Raw genomic sequence first — 19884 nt, 5'->3', positions numbered from 1 at the left:
TTATTTTTTCCCCTTATCCCTGCCTTCCCTCCACCCACTCCACCCTCTCCTATTTACAAAGACTTTGTTTCCATTTTTTCCTTTTCTCATATTCTTTCTCTTCCCTTGTTTCTTTTCCCCTGTCCTTCCCACTTTCCCTACACCTTTAGCTCTTTTCTTCCTATTTCACATTATCTTTTATACAATTTGGATCTTATTTACACTTTTAGTTTTTCACAACAGAGAAACTATTCGGTATTTACACATGTGTGTCTTACTTATTTCACTTAAGAGTATGGCCTCAATATGCATCAATTTTCTTATGAATGACTCTAGTTTCTTATTCTTTATCGCTGAGTAGTATTCCATTTCATAGAAAAATCACATCTTCTTTATCCAGTCTCCAACTGATGGGCAATTGGGCTGTTTCCAAGTTTTAGCTATTACAAACTATGCTGCTATAAACATGGGTGAGTAACCAGTCTTAATCAGAAGAAATGGAATGGCTTCTTTCAGACGTCATTATATCTTCCTTTTGAAATCCAGGACACCACAGTTAATCATGTAATTTGACGTGGAAAACACACGGATCAATTTCTCTACAGTTCAGAAAAGAATTTCATATTTTACGCTATTTAAAACATTCATTTAGTTTTGTTTTGGTGATAGAGTTATAATTTAAATACCCTTCACAGAACAGAAACAGTGCCTTTGATCCATTAGTTACTACTACAGTGTGCCTGGTCGCCCATGACCCTGTGGCCTCTGGCTACTTCAGTAGTAATCGCTCTTGCACACAGGGAGAAGACGTGAGTGAGGTACTACGAAACTGTCAAATTGCATGCTTTCCTCTTTGTCCATAACTTACTACTAATAACTAAATAATAACTAATAACTAAACTTCAAGTGTGAGTTAAAGATTCATAATTTCAGAGAGTGCCTATGAAATAGCCTGAGCTGTCTGCAGCAAAACACAATAAAGTCGTCGGTACTCGATGTAAAAAGCACAGTACAGGAAATGTCAGCACTCTCTGAGATCATGTCATCTCTCATTCCACGTGACACTTTTACTCCCACAGCTTTATTTAGTGCCTGTACTTCAAAATATTCCAAATCTACACTTGTGGTTCAAATCTATACCATGCTTTCCATACTTTTGCATAACCAACTACAAAACTGTTTTCTTTCCATTCTACACCCAAATTCACAAAATGATCCTCTTTTTCTATTTGAAGTTTCACATAAATTATATCATTCACCAAGCTCCTTAAACCAAAGAAAACTATTCAGCTATGTCCATGAGACATCTTAGTTCGGTGATATGCAGTCTGCCTTCAGCAGGCTGTAATAACTTCAGTTAACCTCCGAACAGTTTCTCTCTGGGATTATGCATATGTTTTTCCTATTTAGACTTAACGATCTTGATCTTCCCCTCTGTAGCACCAGTAGGATCTGCTTGGTTAAAAACCCCTGAATTGTCTCTCAAGACCCTCTGGAAAACAGCTTAGCACAGTGAAATAGTGCACATCCTTTGTGCTCTGGCTCCAGCCTGCCAATCCAACTCTATCCTCTGAGCATTTCTCTGAGCTCATCATAATTCTGAACGATCCTTTCTAGGACCTGAACTACATGCAGGGCCATTTTATGGATTCATTTCACCAGGAGTGGCTTGAAAGTCACTGCTGTTTAGGTTTTCCTTTATATCTTTCTTCACTTTAGGGTTAGGCATCTCCTCTTCTGCACTCCTCTACTTCCAACTGCTTTCTATTTTACAGCAGTTAGCAATAGTTTTATAAAATGATACCAATTAATATATCCAGTTTTCAAGCACTAGAACTAGATATTTATTATCTTTTTATCTAAAGTATCTAGAGCCTAAGAGGTGCTCTGTAAATGCTAATAAATGCATAAGTGAAAGAATACACAAATGGATGGATTAATATAAAAGTAGCGCAACTCACCATTGGGCCAGGTTTTCCAGGCATTCCATGTGGACCTCGCTGTCCCTAATCAGGAGGAAAAAAGACATGGAAAGATTACATTTTCTACAGCATATTTCCCAATTTATTTGCTTTATAAACAATTTCCAAGTTAAAAAATGAGAATAAATATTAAGGTTAACTGATTAAAACTGTCACTAGGTTAACAGCAATAAAAATATATGTGTACACAAAAAGCTAGTTATAAATACATCCATCCTTACAACAACAGAAAATAGAAATTGAGGTTGAGAAATGAAGCTGATTAAATTTGCTCTTTTTGCTTTAAAATATCATCTTCCATCACACGAGCTCAAAGACAACAAGACTGTGAGCATCGTAACCTTCTTCACAGCCAGACTAACTCAGGGGAGGAGTACTTTCCTTGCAAAAGCACACGAGAAAAAAAAAATCAACCAATAAAACCATGCACACAACACAATAAAACCATGTGGTGAACTCTGTGGCTTTTACCACATCCACTTCAGGACCAAGGTATTCACTATCAGCTGGAAGGATCCTCTGCTGAGGGCTCACAGTTGAGTCTGTACCCAAGAACTGTGCCCAGCTGAAGAGACCAAACTCTGCCAAATGTCTTCCCTTGCTTTGGCAAGTGTGGGAGCACAAACGATTCATTTCCATTCAGCACAAGTCTGAAGAGCTCCCTGATTTTCCCTGGGCATTAATGAAGTCTATCTAACTGCAGCCCATTTCAGTTTCTCCCTTGCACAATTGTTGCTTCTTTTGTTCCTTCTTTCATATGCATCCTGTCTAAGCACACTGCCAAGTGACTTCTCTGTATTCAAGTCCTTTTTCTAGGAAAGAAACCCGACCTAAGGCCTTAAGGCCACTGGTGCCATGATTTGTGCAAGAAAGCACACTCTACATGGGAACTTTTAAGCTGAATCCCCACTGGCCTGCCGGTAACAGATGCAGTAGGACTCACCCCTGGCAAGCTGTGATAGTAGAATGGTAAAGACCGTCTCTGAGATAGGGCACCAGTGTAAGGGAAAGGGTTAGGGGTGCCACGGCTCAGGCATTCGAAAAGCTTTAGGAGAAACATCTATACATTTCATGGCATTTCATGGGTCTTAACTGAGTGTATCCATTGTCAAAGACACTGAAATGTGCTGGTGATGGAACCTAGGTAAAGAAGAGGGATCTCCTACAAATTCTCTTCCCAGCTTTTGGAATGTTAAGCTATGCTGGCTAACATTTCAAATTTGAAGTTTAAAGTAAAATAAGAAAATTATTCAAGAAGAAAAATAAAAGACAGTAGGTGACCTATTGTTACTCTCATTTAGAAGCAGCATTTAAAAAAAAAAACTCAGAAAGACTTGAAATACACAGCTCAGTGGTATAAATGAAAGAGGATGTACTTACAGGAACACCCTGTGGCCCAAGTCTCCCTCTTTCTCCTGGCATTCCTCTTGGACCCTGTAAATAAGAGAAGAAATATCTCCTGAAACATCTCACTAGAATTCTAGGCTGATTTGACTACGCTAATCCAGCTGATTGAGAGACTCAATATAATCATTCATCAAATAGCAATATTGCCAGGAACAGTTTTAGATGCAAAAGACTCTCTACCAATGAAGACACCTACCCTACACTCTCACATAAACAGATTTCACTTAACCAAAATTTAATGGGTTGAATGTATATTAATATTTGATCAATGAGTATAGCAAAAGAATAAGGACATTTGACAATTTAGAATAGTGAAATACAAGAAGAATTATTTTCCACTTGAAGGAAAAATGGATTTGCTTGTCCAGAACCTGCTAATCAAGATTATTCCACTAGCTAATATTTTGTCATTTAATGATTCTCTTAGTGTAAACTAAAACAGAGAGATAAGAAAATACATACCAGTGGTCCCATGGCACCCATTGGACCAGTAGGGCCAGCTTCACCCTAAATCAAAAGGGAGATTGCATTGCAATATTAGAAACCTAAATTCATAGTAACATCTCATGGTTTTGTGTGGGGATAATTTTAAAGTCATGCTTTCAAAGAAGCTATTTGAAAAATGTGCTTTCAATGAAGGATTTCAGAGTTTTATTTTACTGCCTGTTCTTGAAATTAAATGAAAATTTGATTCATATGGAAATCAGTCTAAAAGAAAATTAGGGATATAAACAAGGTCAATGAAAACTCTCATACCCAACTAAAGAGTAATTGCATGTCTATGTCTGATATGTCTAAAGTAAAATTTTATAAAGTTAAAATTGACTGCATATTCTCTTAAGGTCTCCTTAGAAAATTTAGAAATAACATTTTGAAATGAAATGCTTTTCCACCTATGCATTTTATGATGCTCCCCACTTAAAACTCTTCTACATTTCCTTGATTTTTCTCTGCCTGTTATAAATATTTCAGAGAAGAAATAATGTCTAGATGGCACTAGAGTTAAAAGCACAGTGAATAGCATGACAAATGCTCTTCACCTATTAATTTACTTGTACATCTCTTGCCTCTAGAATTACCTGAAAAATTTGTAGGCACTTGAAGCAGCACTGAAATGCTATCATGAGGTTAATTTAGGTATTGTACACTTACCTTGGCACCAGGTGATCCAATTTCACCTTTTGGCCCTTCAAGTCCTTTGTGTCCCTGAGAAGGAAAATACGAATTTGCATGTGCATCCTGGTTTTGTTTCAGCTTTCAAAATTCATAAAGGAAGAATCAAAACCAAGCTCACAGAAAGTGCGCTACAAAAACGTGACATAACCTCAACGTTGTTGGTCAAAGTTGTCCCAGATTCTTAATAGTTTTTGAAAGTCTATTCAAAGAAAATTGGTTTTCTCATTTACAAAATATTCTCAACTTGCAGTGTTGGCATCAAACAACTGTGACTTCATGAAAATTTAATTACAGCAGTTAAGTGAAATTGTACCAGTTTTAAAGAAAACACACTGTTATAGAGTTCTATCGTTATAAAATATGAGTTATATCCCAGAATGATATTCAAAATCTAAATGGTTCCCTGTATTCAGAGGTGCTGCATTTATGGATTCAACCAATAAAGTATTGAGAATATTTGAAGAAAAGACAAGTTGTATTGCTGGTGACTTGTACTCTATACTTACCCTGTGATTGTTGCCTCTGTACTGAACATGTACAGACCCCTCTCCTAACAATTCTCTGTGCAATGCAGACTATTTTCATAACATTTATATTCTATTAGGTATTATAAGTAGTCTAGAGGTAATGTGAAATATATGGGAGGATGTGCCTATGTTATATGCAAATCACTCTATACACGGGAATTACCTACTTATGGATTTTTGTGTCCTTGGGAAGGTCCTGAACCAATATCCTTAGCAGACATGGAAGAATAACTACATTTAATAATTTGGACAGCAGCAAACATTCTAGTCAGCTCAACTACTTGAAACAGAGACTAGTAAGATAAATACTAAGTGAATACCAGGCTCAATTTCAGATAAAGAAACAAAGGAGAAAAAGAGAGAGAAAGAAGAAAAAGGAGAGCGAGAATAATCAATATATTATAATATGGAAGAGACACATTATTTTCAGTTATAAAAGAAGCATTCTACTACCCTCTAAGACTGGGCTAAGTCCCTCCTGTGGCTTTGTGTCCTCTCTACTTGAATTATATCACTTGAATTATATCTGATTTTCTTAATTTACTTCCTATTTGTACCCTTTATTCGCTGAAGCTGCTGCCCAGTGACTGTTTCCATTCATCCTTCTATTCTCTTTTGTAGCCTAGCATCTGATATATAATCAGAGTTCAAAATATATTTCTTTATAATACCAAATGAAATACACAAGAAATTTAACAGAACATTGTGATTTCAGCAATCAACAATGAGTATTATTGAAACCACAGCCATTTAGAACAATTCTCAAAGAGAATTGTAAAGATGTCCAAAGTAATGTTCACCAGACCCTACTCAGTAAACTGTGGTATCAGAGAGGCCTGCAAGGATTGAACTTACCCTGTGACCCTTCAGGCCTGGAACACCAGGAGCCCCAGGAAAACCTCGAGCTCCCTAGGGAAAACATAGATAAGGCACTTTGGAATCATGAACACGAGTTTTCCTTTTCTCGAAAAAAATATCCAATACATGGTTTTCACCAACATAGCAGGGTATATATTTACATATCAATACATATCTGGTGATCAAAAAGTAACCAAGCAAACCCAGTTAGAAATGGAAACACGACTTGCACGAAGGTGTGCACTAATCCAGGTACTGATTTGATGATGTTCTTAAATTTTCAAATGCTCTCTCTCTGTCATTACTAGTAGCGAGGAAAAATAGGTGTGAATCAACCTACTCAGTGGCATTATACAGGGGAAAAATTAAAGAGAGAAATGTAAGGGGAAAATCACTTTTCCCACTTTGTGTTGCATCTCATTTCTGGTACAAGAGTAAATTCATTTATAGCAAGCCAATGTTTGTCATTTTCTCTGAATTTCTAAGCACTGGCAGCAGGATATAATGGGAAGGATATTATACAGTGATCCAAAATTTTTATGAAGAATTCAGGACAATCTTTGTGGATTTATAATTTCTTAAAAATAAATGCAGTGAAATATCCACAGAAAACATGAGAATGGCTTTATTTCTTGACTGAATAATTTCTAGATTTCTACCAATTCTATGTATCTTCTACTGAAGCACATTAAATTAAAAAAAAACTATAAGACAACAAAAATCACATTAAATGGCACAACTATTTTGAAACAACACTTGAAACTATTTTGTATATTCTCTAAAATAAATAATGGTGCGGACCTAATTATCTTCTTATTCCCATTGCCTACATTAATTTGGTTTTGCATTGAATTTCCATTACTTTTCTACCAGTCAATTTGGCTCCTTGAAAGCTAAGATTGATGCTGTTGTTATTATCAATTTTTAATTATTACCATTAACCTTCATATCCTCACCACTTAGCTTTTTGCCTGAGGCATTCAATGAATGATCACCAGATAAACAACTGAATGAAAAAATGGTTTCGTATTTCAAGATCTCATAGTGATTTTAGTCTTCCCCGAGGATTCTCTTCTCTGGCCCTAGCCATCTTACAGTCTTACCATAAAACCCCCGTGCTCTGAACATCAAGGCCTCATTCACTCTTTATTAAGTGAATGAATAAGCAACACAATTAATGAAATTTGTGTGCTAAAATCAAGGCAATAATTTCTCTGTGACTTCTTGCAGGGAAAATGTGTCTTTAGTGTTTTGAGGGTCTCACAGCAGAGGTACGCTGACTCCGCTCTCTGAACAAGCGAGTTCCCACTAATTCTCCTGTTTACATAACCCCTGCTTAGGAATTCTTTCCTGGCAAGAAGTCTGAGTTTTGCAGCTGGAGTCCTCCCTTTTCCTGAGATCTGTCATCGGGGAGGGCGATTCAGTGCACAGCCATCTAAGCCTATAGTGGAATCACTGAGCTATGTTATTTCAAATAATTAAATTCAGTTTTTTGTGGCCTGGGAAGGAAATTTTCCCGTGATTACATATCCCCAGTATAACAAGAAAATGAGCCAGATGTCCTCATGCTCATAAAGAATCCTCGTTCCGCTGACCCAGGACTGTGATCACTGCATGCTCATGAGCGTTTGCACGGAGCTCGCGGAGCGCATCTGTGATGAGCGGGCAGGGCACCTTCCCTGCCCCTGAGGGCCGGCAGAGACAGCTGTGCTGGTGACTAAACCTCAGCCTTCGGCCGCATCGCCTTCCCAGACTGGTGGATGGCGGACCGGAGGAGAGGGAGCAAGGGAAGGAAGGCTGGTTTCACAACTGAAACGAAATAATCCTTAGGGCCTTGCAAATTCCTGTTAAAGGTCAGCATTCATTTGTTTAAAAAAAAAAAATTCCCAGGATGGAACCTCATCAGCCTACATTCAGAAAGTAGAGAGCAACACAGTACTGTGCGCGTACTGAGTGGTGGAAACATTAGGAAGTGACAGCCGATACTGTAAGTAGGCCGCTGGATCAGTTCAAGGGCTGTTGGGAGGGAGAAACCGTAAGAGCCGAATGTCAGGGGACAGCTTTGGCTTGCTCAGCATGCTCTAGTTGTCCCCATTTTCGTGTAGTACTCCTTCAGGAGGACCGAGCAAAGCAATGTGAGGTCCAGGTGTTCAAGTGGCCCAGGTCCTGAGTTCTGGTGGAGAAAGTGGCCACAGACCTGTCCCTTTAGTGAGCCAAGAGGGGGAAACAGCTGTGTGAGGAGGCCTAGCAATCATCACATCTTGTCATAGGACTTTAGGAACCAGTATACTCATCAAGAATCTCAGCCAAAATTAGGGTTCGGGGAGAGCCAAAGAGGCATCTTGTCCAGAATTCATTGTCCCTAGATGATAAATGAGCTTACAACCTCTTTCAGGCTGTTGTTTTAGACACATGGGATAATACAAAGTAAAATGACAGTTAGGATTAAAGTGTTGGGATTGTCAAAAGGCCAGGCAGATGATTTCTGAAATTTTTTTCTTATTTTCTGAAAAATTGATAGTTTGGAGAGTGTCCATAACACTCTAGTCCGAGTTAGGTGCTCTAGTGGGTTAGGGTTATTCATACGGTGCCAGTGCAAAGCAGTGAGTGAGTTGCAATTAGCTGGAATTCTGGTTAAAAGTCTTATGGTATTTTATGTCTTCCCAAAGGAAATATCACTTAGTGGGCTGCATTTAGTTAGTGTCTAGCACATGTTTATGCAGTGAAATGCAAGTTATTTTAATGTTCTTTATTTCTTGAAGTTTGTTTTTATGTCATTACTTTGAGAAGTGTAGACTTACGGGTGATCCTGAAAATCCCACTTCACCGGAGTTTCCGTTCCTACCGGCTTCACCCTTTGTGAGGAAAAGAAAAACAAGGGGAAGGCATAAGGGGATTGAAACATTCTTCTGCCAGATTAGATCACAAATAAAGTCTTTAGAAGTTCATGTAGGATACTCTAAACTATGTAAAAAAAGAAAACAAAGAAACAAAACTCCATGCTCTGACTGTAATTCCTTCTCTAATCAGTATGTGAAACTTTCGTTAGTTTATCCAGGAGAATAACTGGCTGTAAACTTTCCTGGTCTGATTTAGATGGCCATTTTCAGAACATTAAATTTTACATATATAAAGATACAGATATTGTAAACATGGCTTCTTCAAATACTATTAACCGTTTCTCTTTTTGTGAAGAAACAAAACCCTCCAGAGTTACTTTCTCTACATTAAAATTCAGTGTCATCTTCTTAAATAAATATCTTAGCTCACAAGTAGAAAGGCTGTCTTTACTTCACTTAGTATTGCACAGAAACAAGTGTTCTACACTAATTTGAACTCAACTTTGTCAAAGCTAAGAATCCAGAAAATCAAATACATTATTCACACTCTTCTTTAATGACTTATTACTGTTCTGTAGTTGTATTTGAACTTTAGAGATACCTACTGGCATATAGTATATGTATGACATATACTTTAGTAGCGGCTTATACGACACAATTCTAAAACCTCACTTAATTAAGTTCTCATAATGATGTATTACTCTATATGAAGAGCTATGTATTATTTTTCTTTCAAATCATTTCAGTGGCTCTACAAGCAAGGGTTATGGGATATGACATCCTATACTCTCCAGAAGGGTGATTGTTCAGACTGTGACAACAATTCAAATAGCTCTTTAAGAAATCTTAATCCTAAGAGAAGGCATAAGAGAAACAGTTTCTAACATAATACTATCAAAATTAAGGTCCTTTTTAGATATTTGTAAAGTTTTATTATAGATTTCATTGTGAATTGAATGTGATGAAAGGTAACTGGGTGGAGAAAATTAAATTGGAATTCATACATTCCGGTTAACGCGTCCTCTTAGTCTCTGCAATACTTCAAAGCAAAATGCAAAAAGGAAACTTACATCTTCACCTGGCTTCCCAGGGGGGCCCTCGGGTCCACGTGAACCAGTTGGACCCTAATAGTAAGACAAAATGGCAGGAAAATTAATATTTACCTCCTACTGCCAACAGTGTAGTCCAAATTGCCGATTAGACAATGAAAAAAATACCAAAGACAAAGGTTTTATGAATGTTTTGAATTTTCAGTTGTATCTCTTGAATCACGTGCTCAGTAGGGTAAAGAAGTTCAATTGTACCAATGCACAGACTTAAGCACTGCCTCCTGCCTCTGTTCAAAGCCTTTGAATTTCAATACTTTGGAACGCAGAGCCTCAGTGCAGTCCACGGGACAGGGCTACCAAACTGAGTGGTTTCTTGCTCTGTCGCACATCTTCATGGGTGTGAACCCAGTGTAACTGGCTCTACCTGCTTACTTGACATTTACCATTGGTCCAGGTTCACCAGGTTCACCAGGAGGTCCTGCTGGTCCCGTGCCACCCTACAATGGAACAGAAATGATATAAGCAACGCAAAGGAAGACAGAATATCAAATCCTATGCTCTCTGCAAGACAAGTGGGGTGGTTCGGATTGCTGGCTCTGCCATCTTCCAGACATGTGTGTTTGGGCAGATTAAGCAATTTCCTAATCTGAGAAGTGCATGCTCAGTCAGTGGTAGCCATCATCATCACCATCATCATCATCAGAAGCAGCAGCAGCAGCATGAACTGTATCACCACCAACAGCTACTTTTCTGTTCATCACACGTGGTTATAACCCTATAATAACCTTGACTGACCTAAAGATTCTTTGCATTCCTTTGAAAAATTACTTCCATTCTTTTTTGAGAAATTGCTTCCTTATGCCTGCTAAATCACTTTGCCAATGAACAAGATAGCTGTCCATCACAATGAGACAGAGGTATTATCTTCTTTTTAAAGGTGCCACAGTGCGTTCTCCTTGACTTTCATCTGTCACAATACCATACAGTAATGTCCTTTTCCCATCTCAGGTCAGAGCCTCATACTCCATTATGAAATTTTTCATCATAACATGAGATAACCATCTATTATTTCGGAGGCAAAGGCACAGAAGCCCTAGAATTGGAGGTCAATCACCTAAAGAAATCAGATGATAAAAATATAGCACCACAAAGAAACTTTGAAAATATACTGAATATATTTCTAAGTGGGTGAAAATTATTTTACAGCCCATTCAAAGTGAGCATTACAGTTATGTAATTTAAAAGCCAGCCCAAAACAATCGCGTCCCACAGACCCTGGTGCACAATTTTTTCTTTTGCTATAGCATATAATTTAATTATAAACAGACTTACTTGCTGCCCTTGTAAGCCTTGAGGTCCCCTCGGTCCTACAGGACCCTTAAAACAAAGAAGAAAAGTCGCACAGTGTTCACGGCAATTAATACTTTTAAAATGTTGAGTTGGCTTTGGAAGCTGAACATAGGAAGCAGTGGCGAGGGGAGCGGCTGACATGCTCCATCTGCGCCCATCCCGAAGACAGATAAAGTCAGAGAGATTAAAGTCTGGACGACCCTGGGGTGATGTACAGCCCTCGGTGTCGGGAAGAGAAATACACAGCCCGCCGGCACATACCCAGGGTCTTTAGAACCAGGGCGCTTGCCTGTTAAAGGATGTTTCTGTTAAACCAGAGCATCTGAAGAAAGTAAAATCGTGGCAGGCACAAAGTAGTTATCAAACTGTCCGTCTAATTCTTCAGCCTTACAGCAGGTAACTTTCAGAACGTAAATGAACGTGTTGAAGTAAAAGCTTATGAAATCAATGATAATGGCTAGATTGTTTTCAGTGTTGGCTGAAAATTGTCTGGGGCACTGAGCTTCCTGGGTTCTTTCTTTCTTCCACAACATATATCAAAAATACCAACATTGGCTTCCCTCATTTTCTGTGAAATGATTACCAGAGGCATAATAAAGCGAAGCAAAGGAAAATGCAATGTAAGGGAATTTAATACTGTACATGACTGTAAGCTTTCACAATGTCAAATTTGAGAAAGTACAATTGATTTAACTAAAATCAAGTTTATTCTTATGACAAAGAATTTTAAATTTTGCTTTGAATGGATATCTCAGCTAGCAAGAAAAGTTCCCTTAAAATATAAACACTATCTGGGCCATGGATTTAGCTCAGTGGCACTGTACCTCCCCTGCAAGCACACGGTCTTAAGCTTGATGCCCGATACCAGAGGGAAAAAAAAAAAAAGAAACACGTATCTAATTTAAAATTCAAATGGGTAAAAACTCATATATCTCAGAATAATACCGCAAGATAATCCCTAAGTGGCAGTACATCACTAGTAAATGTAAAAATGCATAAAAGCAATGCTTAATGTATTCATAATTATGGCCTCAAGGATGGGTAGAAAAGTGATCATCAATGAAGTCTGACTTTAAATTTATTGCCTGGAATTCTATTACTCTGGAATGATTTTGAATTATGTTACAATGAAAAAAAAGCGCAAGAGAGTTGGCTTGAAAAGTATTAATTCATTCTACGAAATCGCACTGCTCCAAATACCCAGCATAAACTAATTGCCCAGTGAAATATAGGACTCTTTCTGGCAGTTCACAAAATTCAAAAGAAGACAGAAAGCCCTGCCCAGAAGCCTTGGAGTTGGTACAGTAAGGTAGCCAGAGAATATTAAGCAGGAAGTAATGAAATTGAAGTAGGAAACACTTATTTCAAACTTTTGTAAAATCAGTGTTTCTAACAGCTGCTTATAAGGTTTTTTTTTTTTTTTAATTAAAAGGAACAGTTTTGTGGGGCTGGTAGTTATAAATCTTAAAATGCATTGTTTTTTTTTTCCTTTATGATTGTCCACAAATACTTTGTGTGGTTACAAATCCACTCAGCTGTTAAATCATACATAGTAGGGCTCAATAAATAAATGAGTGAATGGATGGATGGATGGATGGATGGAAAAAAGAATGGACACTATCTCTTGACTAGCTAATTTAAGCCTTTCTTTTTATCATTATTTTTCTACAAACACCTTGGTTATCAATGAAATTTGTACTTACCACAGAGCCAGGCATGAACCCTACTTGACTCCCAAGTCCAGATTTCTCATCCAACCCAGCCATCTGAGCTGAAAATGGCTGTAAAAACAATGGATGGACATGATTTCCACAGTTTAAAATGCACAACAATGTATTTTTTAAATGAGAAATTTACACTCTCTGCAGTTCTTACACAATGCCTCTTTTCAGTATCACGTAAAACCTGTGACTTTACAGCATGGAAAGAAGATTTGAGGTGATTTTTATTGTGTATTCTTGTGATCAGCCATTGCCCCCAGAGAGTTTTACAATGGGATAAATGTCTGAGAACTGATAAAGCATGGGTCATTCTGATAAGTACTCAGGCCAATGGATCTCAGGTTTAAATCTCCTTAACTGACTTCCAACCATGATGAGAGCATGCCGCGTTTCCAAACAAAACCTCGAGGATTCCTGTAAAACCATGAAGACACTGCATTCCATTTCAGACTATTTTAGGTAAATGGTAACCTTCTTTCTTTGATGAAGGCATTTAAATTTTACATTGCATTTATATAAATTGCTAAAAAATTATAATCTTTTAAATGAATCTCATAATGTTCCAAGGATGAAAAGCAGTTTAATCTATTCTCTTGCACATTTTTAAAAACTCTGGTAATCCAAGTGACCAAGACTGTTTATCTCCATTCTAATAATTATAATAATTTCCAGTTTAGTGAGGAAAAAAATGGGTCTATTGCTTAAAAAATTAAGTTGACGATCCATGAGAATCAGTTGAGAAACACATGTATGAACTGCTATAAAACAGAAATGGTATTCAGAGTTACACATTTCCTTCTTATGCTTCACAGACCTCTTCTCTCCAGACCTCTAAGAAGTCAGAGAGAGCAGACATTTTATTTTACTTCACACAGGAAACTAAAATTTAGGCAATAATTAGATAGTATTTTTAGTGACTTTCTCGTGTAAATCATCACAGATGTCTCTTTTTTAAAACTCAAAATCTTAATTACACAAAAGTAGTCTGATTTGCTTATTTTTTTCTCATTTTATGATTCACATTTTTTTTTAACTTGTCAGTTTATGCTTGCAATATGTAGTGATGACATCCCACAGCCTCCAGGAACTGGTTTCCTGCAGGACATTTTTTCCATGGACCAGGGTGGGGTGGGGCAGGCTTCAGGGTGTTCTAAGGAGCCCACAACCTAGAACCCTGGCGTGCAGGTCTCCGTAGGGTTCCAGCTCCTCTGAGAATCGCATGCCCCACCCTCACACGCAGTCTGACAGGAGGCAGAGCCTGGAAGCTGGCAACAGGAGTTGTGTGAAGACAGAAGAAGCGTCACCCCTCCTCCTGCTTTGTGGCCAGCTTCCTAAAAGGCCAGGAGCCAGGGCTGGTCCACGGCCCAGGGTTTGGGAACCCCAGATGACATCCATCTCGGGGAACTGGTACATACACATATGACATCTTCGTCATATTTACTCCCCTTTCCCATCCCAGGCCTCCCTTCCAGTCAAGCTCTCCTGATGGAAGGATGTAGTGTTGATTTTGTCAGCATTCTGAGCCCCAAGATCAGGAGGAGAGAGAGGAATCTCTCCAGTTTATAGGGAGTGCAATGCCAGTGTCCCTTTAGGGTCAGCAGAAAGAATCAAGTTGATGGCATCCAGAATTGACTTTGATAAAGACAAATCATCTAAGGCAGCACTTTCCAAGATGCTACTTTGAATTTTCTAAGAGTCCATTATGGATATGTTAATTTTGCTTGTTCAGAGGTTCGGAGGAGTGTGCGTTCCCATAATAGCTCTTACAGTCCTCTACCAGGGCCTGAACAGCCACAATCTGAACTCATAGCAGTAAAGCAATAATTTAGCATATTATCAAATGTGACACTGAACAGTGCCCAACTCACCCTGCTCATGCCATCAGGTCCTGGGTGAGAAGGATGGCCTGGAGGCCCCGGAGAACCAGGCTGGCCGGGAATTCCTGGTTCTCCATCAATTCCCTGAGGACCACGAGGACCCTGGAAAAGCAAACCAGTGTAAATTAGAACCCACTAAGTACAAAAATGTACTTAGCAGAAAGCTAAAAGCACAGATTCCTTGATGGCAGCCCAAATGGTAATCTAGACACTGGAGCTACGTGGGCAATGTCGACTTCAACACCAAGCAGAGCTTCTACCACTGAGACACAGTCTAGTTTAAGCCTTTTACTTGATACATTCAATTCACACAGTCTTCATTTTCAGTCAGTAGCATTCTAGACTGAGCTTCCTTACTTGGTTGAGTTTTGTTGCTCAAGAATATTCAATCAACAATTTTTAAATTTACTCATCTGTATTAGATTATAGTTAACTATGAATACGCCTGCTTAGTTTCTTTTCCCTCCAACCCTCAAAAATGTGAGGTCCAGTTGTTTGGAGTTTGTGGGTTTTTCATCTTTGGGGTTGTTTAATGCTTTGCATAGTTTCTGGTGCATAGCAGGCACCCAGTGCATGTGGATTACATTTTCCCATTTCAGTCCCCTTTAGGTTTTCCAAGTCTGGCATATGTTATTGTCCTTTCCCACCCAAGAGGCAGAATAGAGCAGTGAGAAATTAGAGACACAGGCGCTGTGATCTGGCCACGTCTGGTCCTCGGAGAAGTGAGTAATGATCCCAGCTGCCAAACTCCACCCTTCTCCTAACCTACATTCCCAAGGCAGCTTGGGGAACAGCCACGTCCTCAGTCCTGGAAAAGCTCCATCTCCTAACCTCACCATTCCCATCAGTCTTGCTAACTATTTTCTGGCTTGTTATTCTTAAAAGAGTCTTACCACACTTTAAAAGGAAGGCATGGAGCATAGAAGTCATACGATGATGCACTTTCTATCATTAAAAGCAGGAATGGAGAAAATATAGTACATGATGTTACAACTTCATAGTAAAAGAAGCTTCTCATACTTACCCGAGAGAGTAGCTACTGGCTAGGAAGCAATTAAAAATTGAGCCAATAGTGCAAGGGGAAAGCGGAGGACACACCACGGTGGTGGAGAGGGCAGTTTGCATACGATGGTTTGGGAAGGGTGGTATAACAGCAACTGAAAATTTGGATTACTGTGTTTGAAAATACTTTCTATATTCAATTATATTTGATATTAATATTTTAAATATTTTCCCACAAACAAAAATGTACCTATTGTGCATACACTAGTACTCTAGGAAGTAGGTGAGTCATACAGACACATGTAGGCATGTTTACTTCTTGGAGTAGAACGATGAATAAGCAAACTGATTCAAATCAAAGGAGATACATAAGCCTGAAAACTCACATTTTTAAAAAAAAAATATTTCTTAGATCAATCTCTTGTTTTAAGCAACCTAAACCACTGAAAATGCACTCTACTCTCCTCATTACCCATAATAGAGGCTGAGTGTAAGTGCTGTCTAGGGTTCCAAATCACATGAAAGTGAACACACTTCGAAATGTGTGTTATCAGCGGTGGTGTAAACAGAGCAATTGCCTGGTGTATTCATATAGCCTCGTGTGGAAAACTCTTAATATGTTCTTGCAATATTTGATGGCTAAATGATAATCAATTATTCTATACAAAAGGAAGTTAAAACATAATCTCTGCTCTCGAAATTTCCAAAGACAAAATATTAAACTATGTTTAGTGTCCATGTGAGGAGAGACATTTGGGTAATATTCGTCCTTCAAATAGCTTGTGTTATTTCTCCAATCAGTGATTACTTCTGATTAGATGTCAAACTTCCTTCTGAAGAAAACCCACATTTTCACTGACTTCTTGATTCACTCTGACTCTTCCTAGTACTCATTTTAAATAACCTCCATGTGTTATTTTTCTACAACTTTAGGTTAAAATTAATAAAAAATGAAAATTAGCCAAAATTAAGTGAAGAAAAAGAAAAATGAAGGGCAAGTGAGAAAAATATAATTCAGAATGTTTTAGGTAAACAAAAATAAATTATGATGGGGAATTCATTAAAAGTACATTTTAATATTTCCAAGTGAAGTGAATCACATAGTTTTTTTATATTAAGGTAAATTTTCTATTTACTATCATTCACTCCTTTGGCCAGAACATTCTAGCACAGTGTTTCTAGCAGCAATTTACATAAATAGTACTTATCTCACCAAAAAGTACTTGCAGATGGCCACTAGGTGGCGACCTTTAAACGTTCACAAGTAGAAAAAGTAGAACTGGTGAACTTTTTGTGAACCTTACCTACTGGTAAGGTTAACAATATTGTTAACTGCTGGTTAACAATATTGCACACAAACGCATACACGCGCATACACTGTGGATCGTTAGAGCTGCGGGAATGGTTACATTTTCCGTTTACAGATGAGAAGCTGATACTCTTAGAGGTAAAAGGCCCGACGCTATCACAACTCCACCCGCTACTGGTGGCCCATCGTGCTAATAGGATGCTGCTTGGTCACTCTGAAGTGACTCAGACAACACACATCAAACGGAAGACGTTTGTAAGAGAAGCCATGAAAACCACTGGCTGGTACTGAAGGCCTCAAGAGAGTATCAGTAGTTCTCAATCCAGAGCAATTTTACCTAGACTTGGAAACATCAAGAGACGTTTTTAGTTTTCACAGTTGAGCGGGCTGGAGGCTGCTACCGGCATCTCATCAAAGTAGCAAAATGTCCTGCAGTGCATAAGGAATTATAGCTGACCCAAATTATCAGCTGTGTTGAGGTGGAGAAACCATGCCAAACACTGTGAGCCTCTGTGTTTTGATGATGATGGAAGTAGAGCAAGGAAATGGCATTTATGGTTCCAGTACCACCCTGAACTGTGTTGGCAGTGACGTTAGTCCAGCTTGGCAACTTCTGGTGGGCTTGGGATCCGAAGCCAAACTCTCTGCCTGTGAGTGGGTTTTCCGTGAGGCTTTGCTGCAGCTGGAGTCAGCCACGGCAGGGGTGTTCACACCTGGGAAATCACCAAAAGCTGCGCACTTCCAGAGTTTTTTCTAAAGACAGCGTTGTTGAACACCTGCCATCCCTCCACTGCTTGTTTACTAGGATAAACAGAGGAACCGATTTCCTACATGGGTATCTGCCAGGATTATCTTGCTTCCTCATAAGTAACCTCTTTTGTCTTCTTTTCACACACATACATACACAGCAATCAAACTCAGTTCACATGGAGTGTCTTGGGCCTAACCAAGATGAGATGAACTACATCATACACTAAGCCAAGGAGGAAAGAGAAAGGAAATAAGACACTAGGAGAGTCAGCTAACTGGATCTTAAGCAGGAATTCTGGGAGCCTGGCCAGCTTCCGTAGCCACTCCCACCGGGACTGAACTCAGTGTTGCCAGTCCCTCACAGCGAACAGACACACTGACCCAAAGCACTTTCTGCATGACCAGCCACCCTCCATGTGTCTGAGTTCATCTTCTATCCAGCTCTGTCATTCTAGACCCTGGACCGACGTCAGGAGAGCAAGCGGGGTGTAAGCTGCCAACACCTCCCAGGACCCCTCAGAACAGCAATGAAGAACGCAGTACCAAACCAGCAGAGCAAAGTCCTGCACCGTGGGTCTCCACCCGACTTCATGTGCACACCTGTGAACACCACCGGACACCAGCACCACCGCAGAGAAGTAATGACATGGTATTGTTCGGGGAAGTGGGTGATGTATCAAATACGGACAAAAATGAAAGGAGCGGCAGCAAGAGCTCTTGGAATAGTGATCCAAAGTATGTTTTGCCCTCATTGATATACCAAAGTTGTCTATTGCTTCCTTGCTCTTTTATCCACTTAGATATGGATAAATACATATAGAACACTAAAAATCCACTGCAAGTTGTTTCAGTAGACACAAGTAAGCAAATCAAACAAATTTTTCTAGTTAAAATACAGTACAGTTATAACAACCCATAAAGTAATCCAGTTATTCAATATGTGAAAGACACATGTACTGTACGTATGAGAAAGAGATAGGAAAAGGAATTGTGCTACCAAGTAGAGAAGAATACAGCCTATGAGGATAGATAATGAGAGAAGATTTTGGCACATATTATGCAATGAATGTCATGTTTTATTCCAAGGGTATGAAGGTGATTATTTCTATTCAAAGGTGTCCTCTTTATCTTGTAATAGGGCTGTCATTTTTTTAATTGCTCCTTTGATATCTCTATAGCAGCTGTTCAGTGAAAAAGGCAGAGTTCTACCATGGAAATAAATTCGTTGTGCAGCCACTTGAAAGTAAGTTTTATCCTCTGATAACTCATTTTTCTGTTATCCAGTTTGATTATTCCTAAGGCAACCACAGATCACAGAATTTGGGTGTTTTTTTCCAATGATACATTCTCAGCATTGTTTACTTATGAGAGACAACTTCAGAAAATAAGATGTGTTGATTACATTTCCTCAAATTCTACTTTAATTTATTTTAATTTGATCCTTAAAAAGAACAGAGATATCTGAGTTATCTATTAATATAATAGGCATTAAGAGAACGTGACAATTTCCTCTGTACTAAGAGGTACAGGACCACGTTGAGATGCGGATTCTCTGTGACAGAGCAACAGTGTCACTGCCTTCTGTTGCCCCAGTGCATGGTGCAGACTGACCTATTTCATACCTATTTGTGCCCACTGAGCTCCCTGTCTACTTACGGGTCTTCCTTTGGGGCCTCGCTCTCCTCTCGGTCCCTGTGACCCTGGAGGACCCTGAAAAAGACAATAATGATTTTCTGGAAACATTTATATTTTAACCGTGTTCATTTCAATCATTAGTTTGATTAGTACAATCGGACAACACAAGTATCACACTTTTGAATCCAGGGCATTGAAGACTATGGAACACACAAACACGTACAAATGAAAGTTCTCTGTGTGCAGGGCTGTTTATTTTAGGAGCAGAGTGTAAAGAACTGTGAAGAATTAGGTGCCACATTACAGCGTCAGGAAGTTCAATGGGCTGAATATAATGACTGGTGATTGCAAGATTTTAAGAATGATTTGTTGTCTTCTCCCAGCTAAAGCTTTTGCCAGTAAATTATGGGAACAAAAAATAG

General features: G+C 38.8%; 1 protein-coding gene across 8 annotated transcripts in view; it reads right to left on the bottom strand.

Annotated features, from left to right (window-relative positions):
- The window catches only part of Col5a2 (collagen type V alpha 2 chain), a 309094-nt gene that overhangs the window by 38383 nt on the left and 250827 nt on the right, over positions 1–19884 (bottom strand). For all 8 annotated transcript variants that reach the window (XM_033756386.1, XM_033756384.1, XM_033756385.1 and 5 more), the window contains 12 exons: positions 19484–19537; positions 14758–14868; positions 12872–12949; positions 11151–11195; positions 10262–10315; positions 9840–9893; positions 8731–8784; positions 5927–5980; positions 4521–4574; positions 3831–3875; positions 3342–3395; positions 1941–1985 (listed from right to left, as the gene is read on the bottom strand). In XM_033756386.1, the coding sequence (XP_033612277.1) occupies positions 1941–1985; positions 3342–3395; positions 3831–3875; positions 4521–4574; positions 5927–5980; positions 8731–8784; positions 9840–9893; positions 10262–10315; positions 11151–11195; positions 12872–12949; positions 14758–14868; positions 19484–19537 (702 nt within the window). The remainder of the gene's footprint in view (positions 1–1940; positions 1986–3341; positions 3396–3830; positions 3876–4520; positions 4575–5926; positions 5981–8730; positions 8785–9839; positions 9894–10261; positions 10316–11150; positions 11196–12871; positions 12950–14757; positions 14869–19483; positions 19538–19884) is intronic.

The sequence above is a fragment of the Fukomys damarensis genome, unplaced genomic scaffold (assembly GCF_012274545.1).
Source record: "Fukomys damarensis isolate Sample0158 unplaced genomic scaffold, DMR_v1.0_HiC HiC_scaffold_26, whole genome shotgun sequence".
Classification (NCBI taxonomy): domain Eukaryota; kingdom Metazoa; phylum Chordata; class Mammalia; order Rodentia; family Bathyergidae; genus Fukomys; species Fukomys damarensis.
The sequence above is the reverse complement of the archived record's forward strand: the minus strand, read 5'-3'. Positions and strand labels throughout refer to the sequence as shown.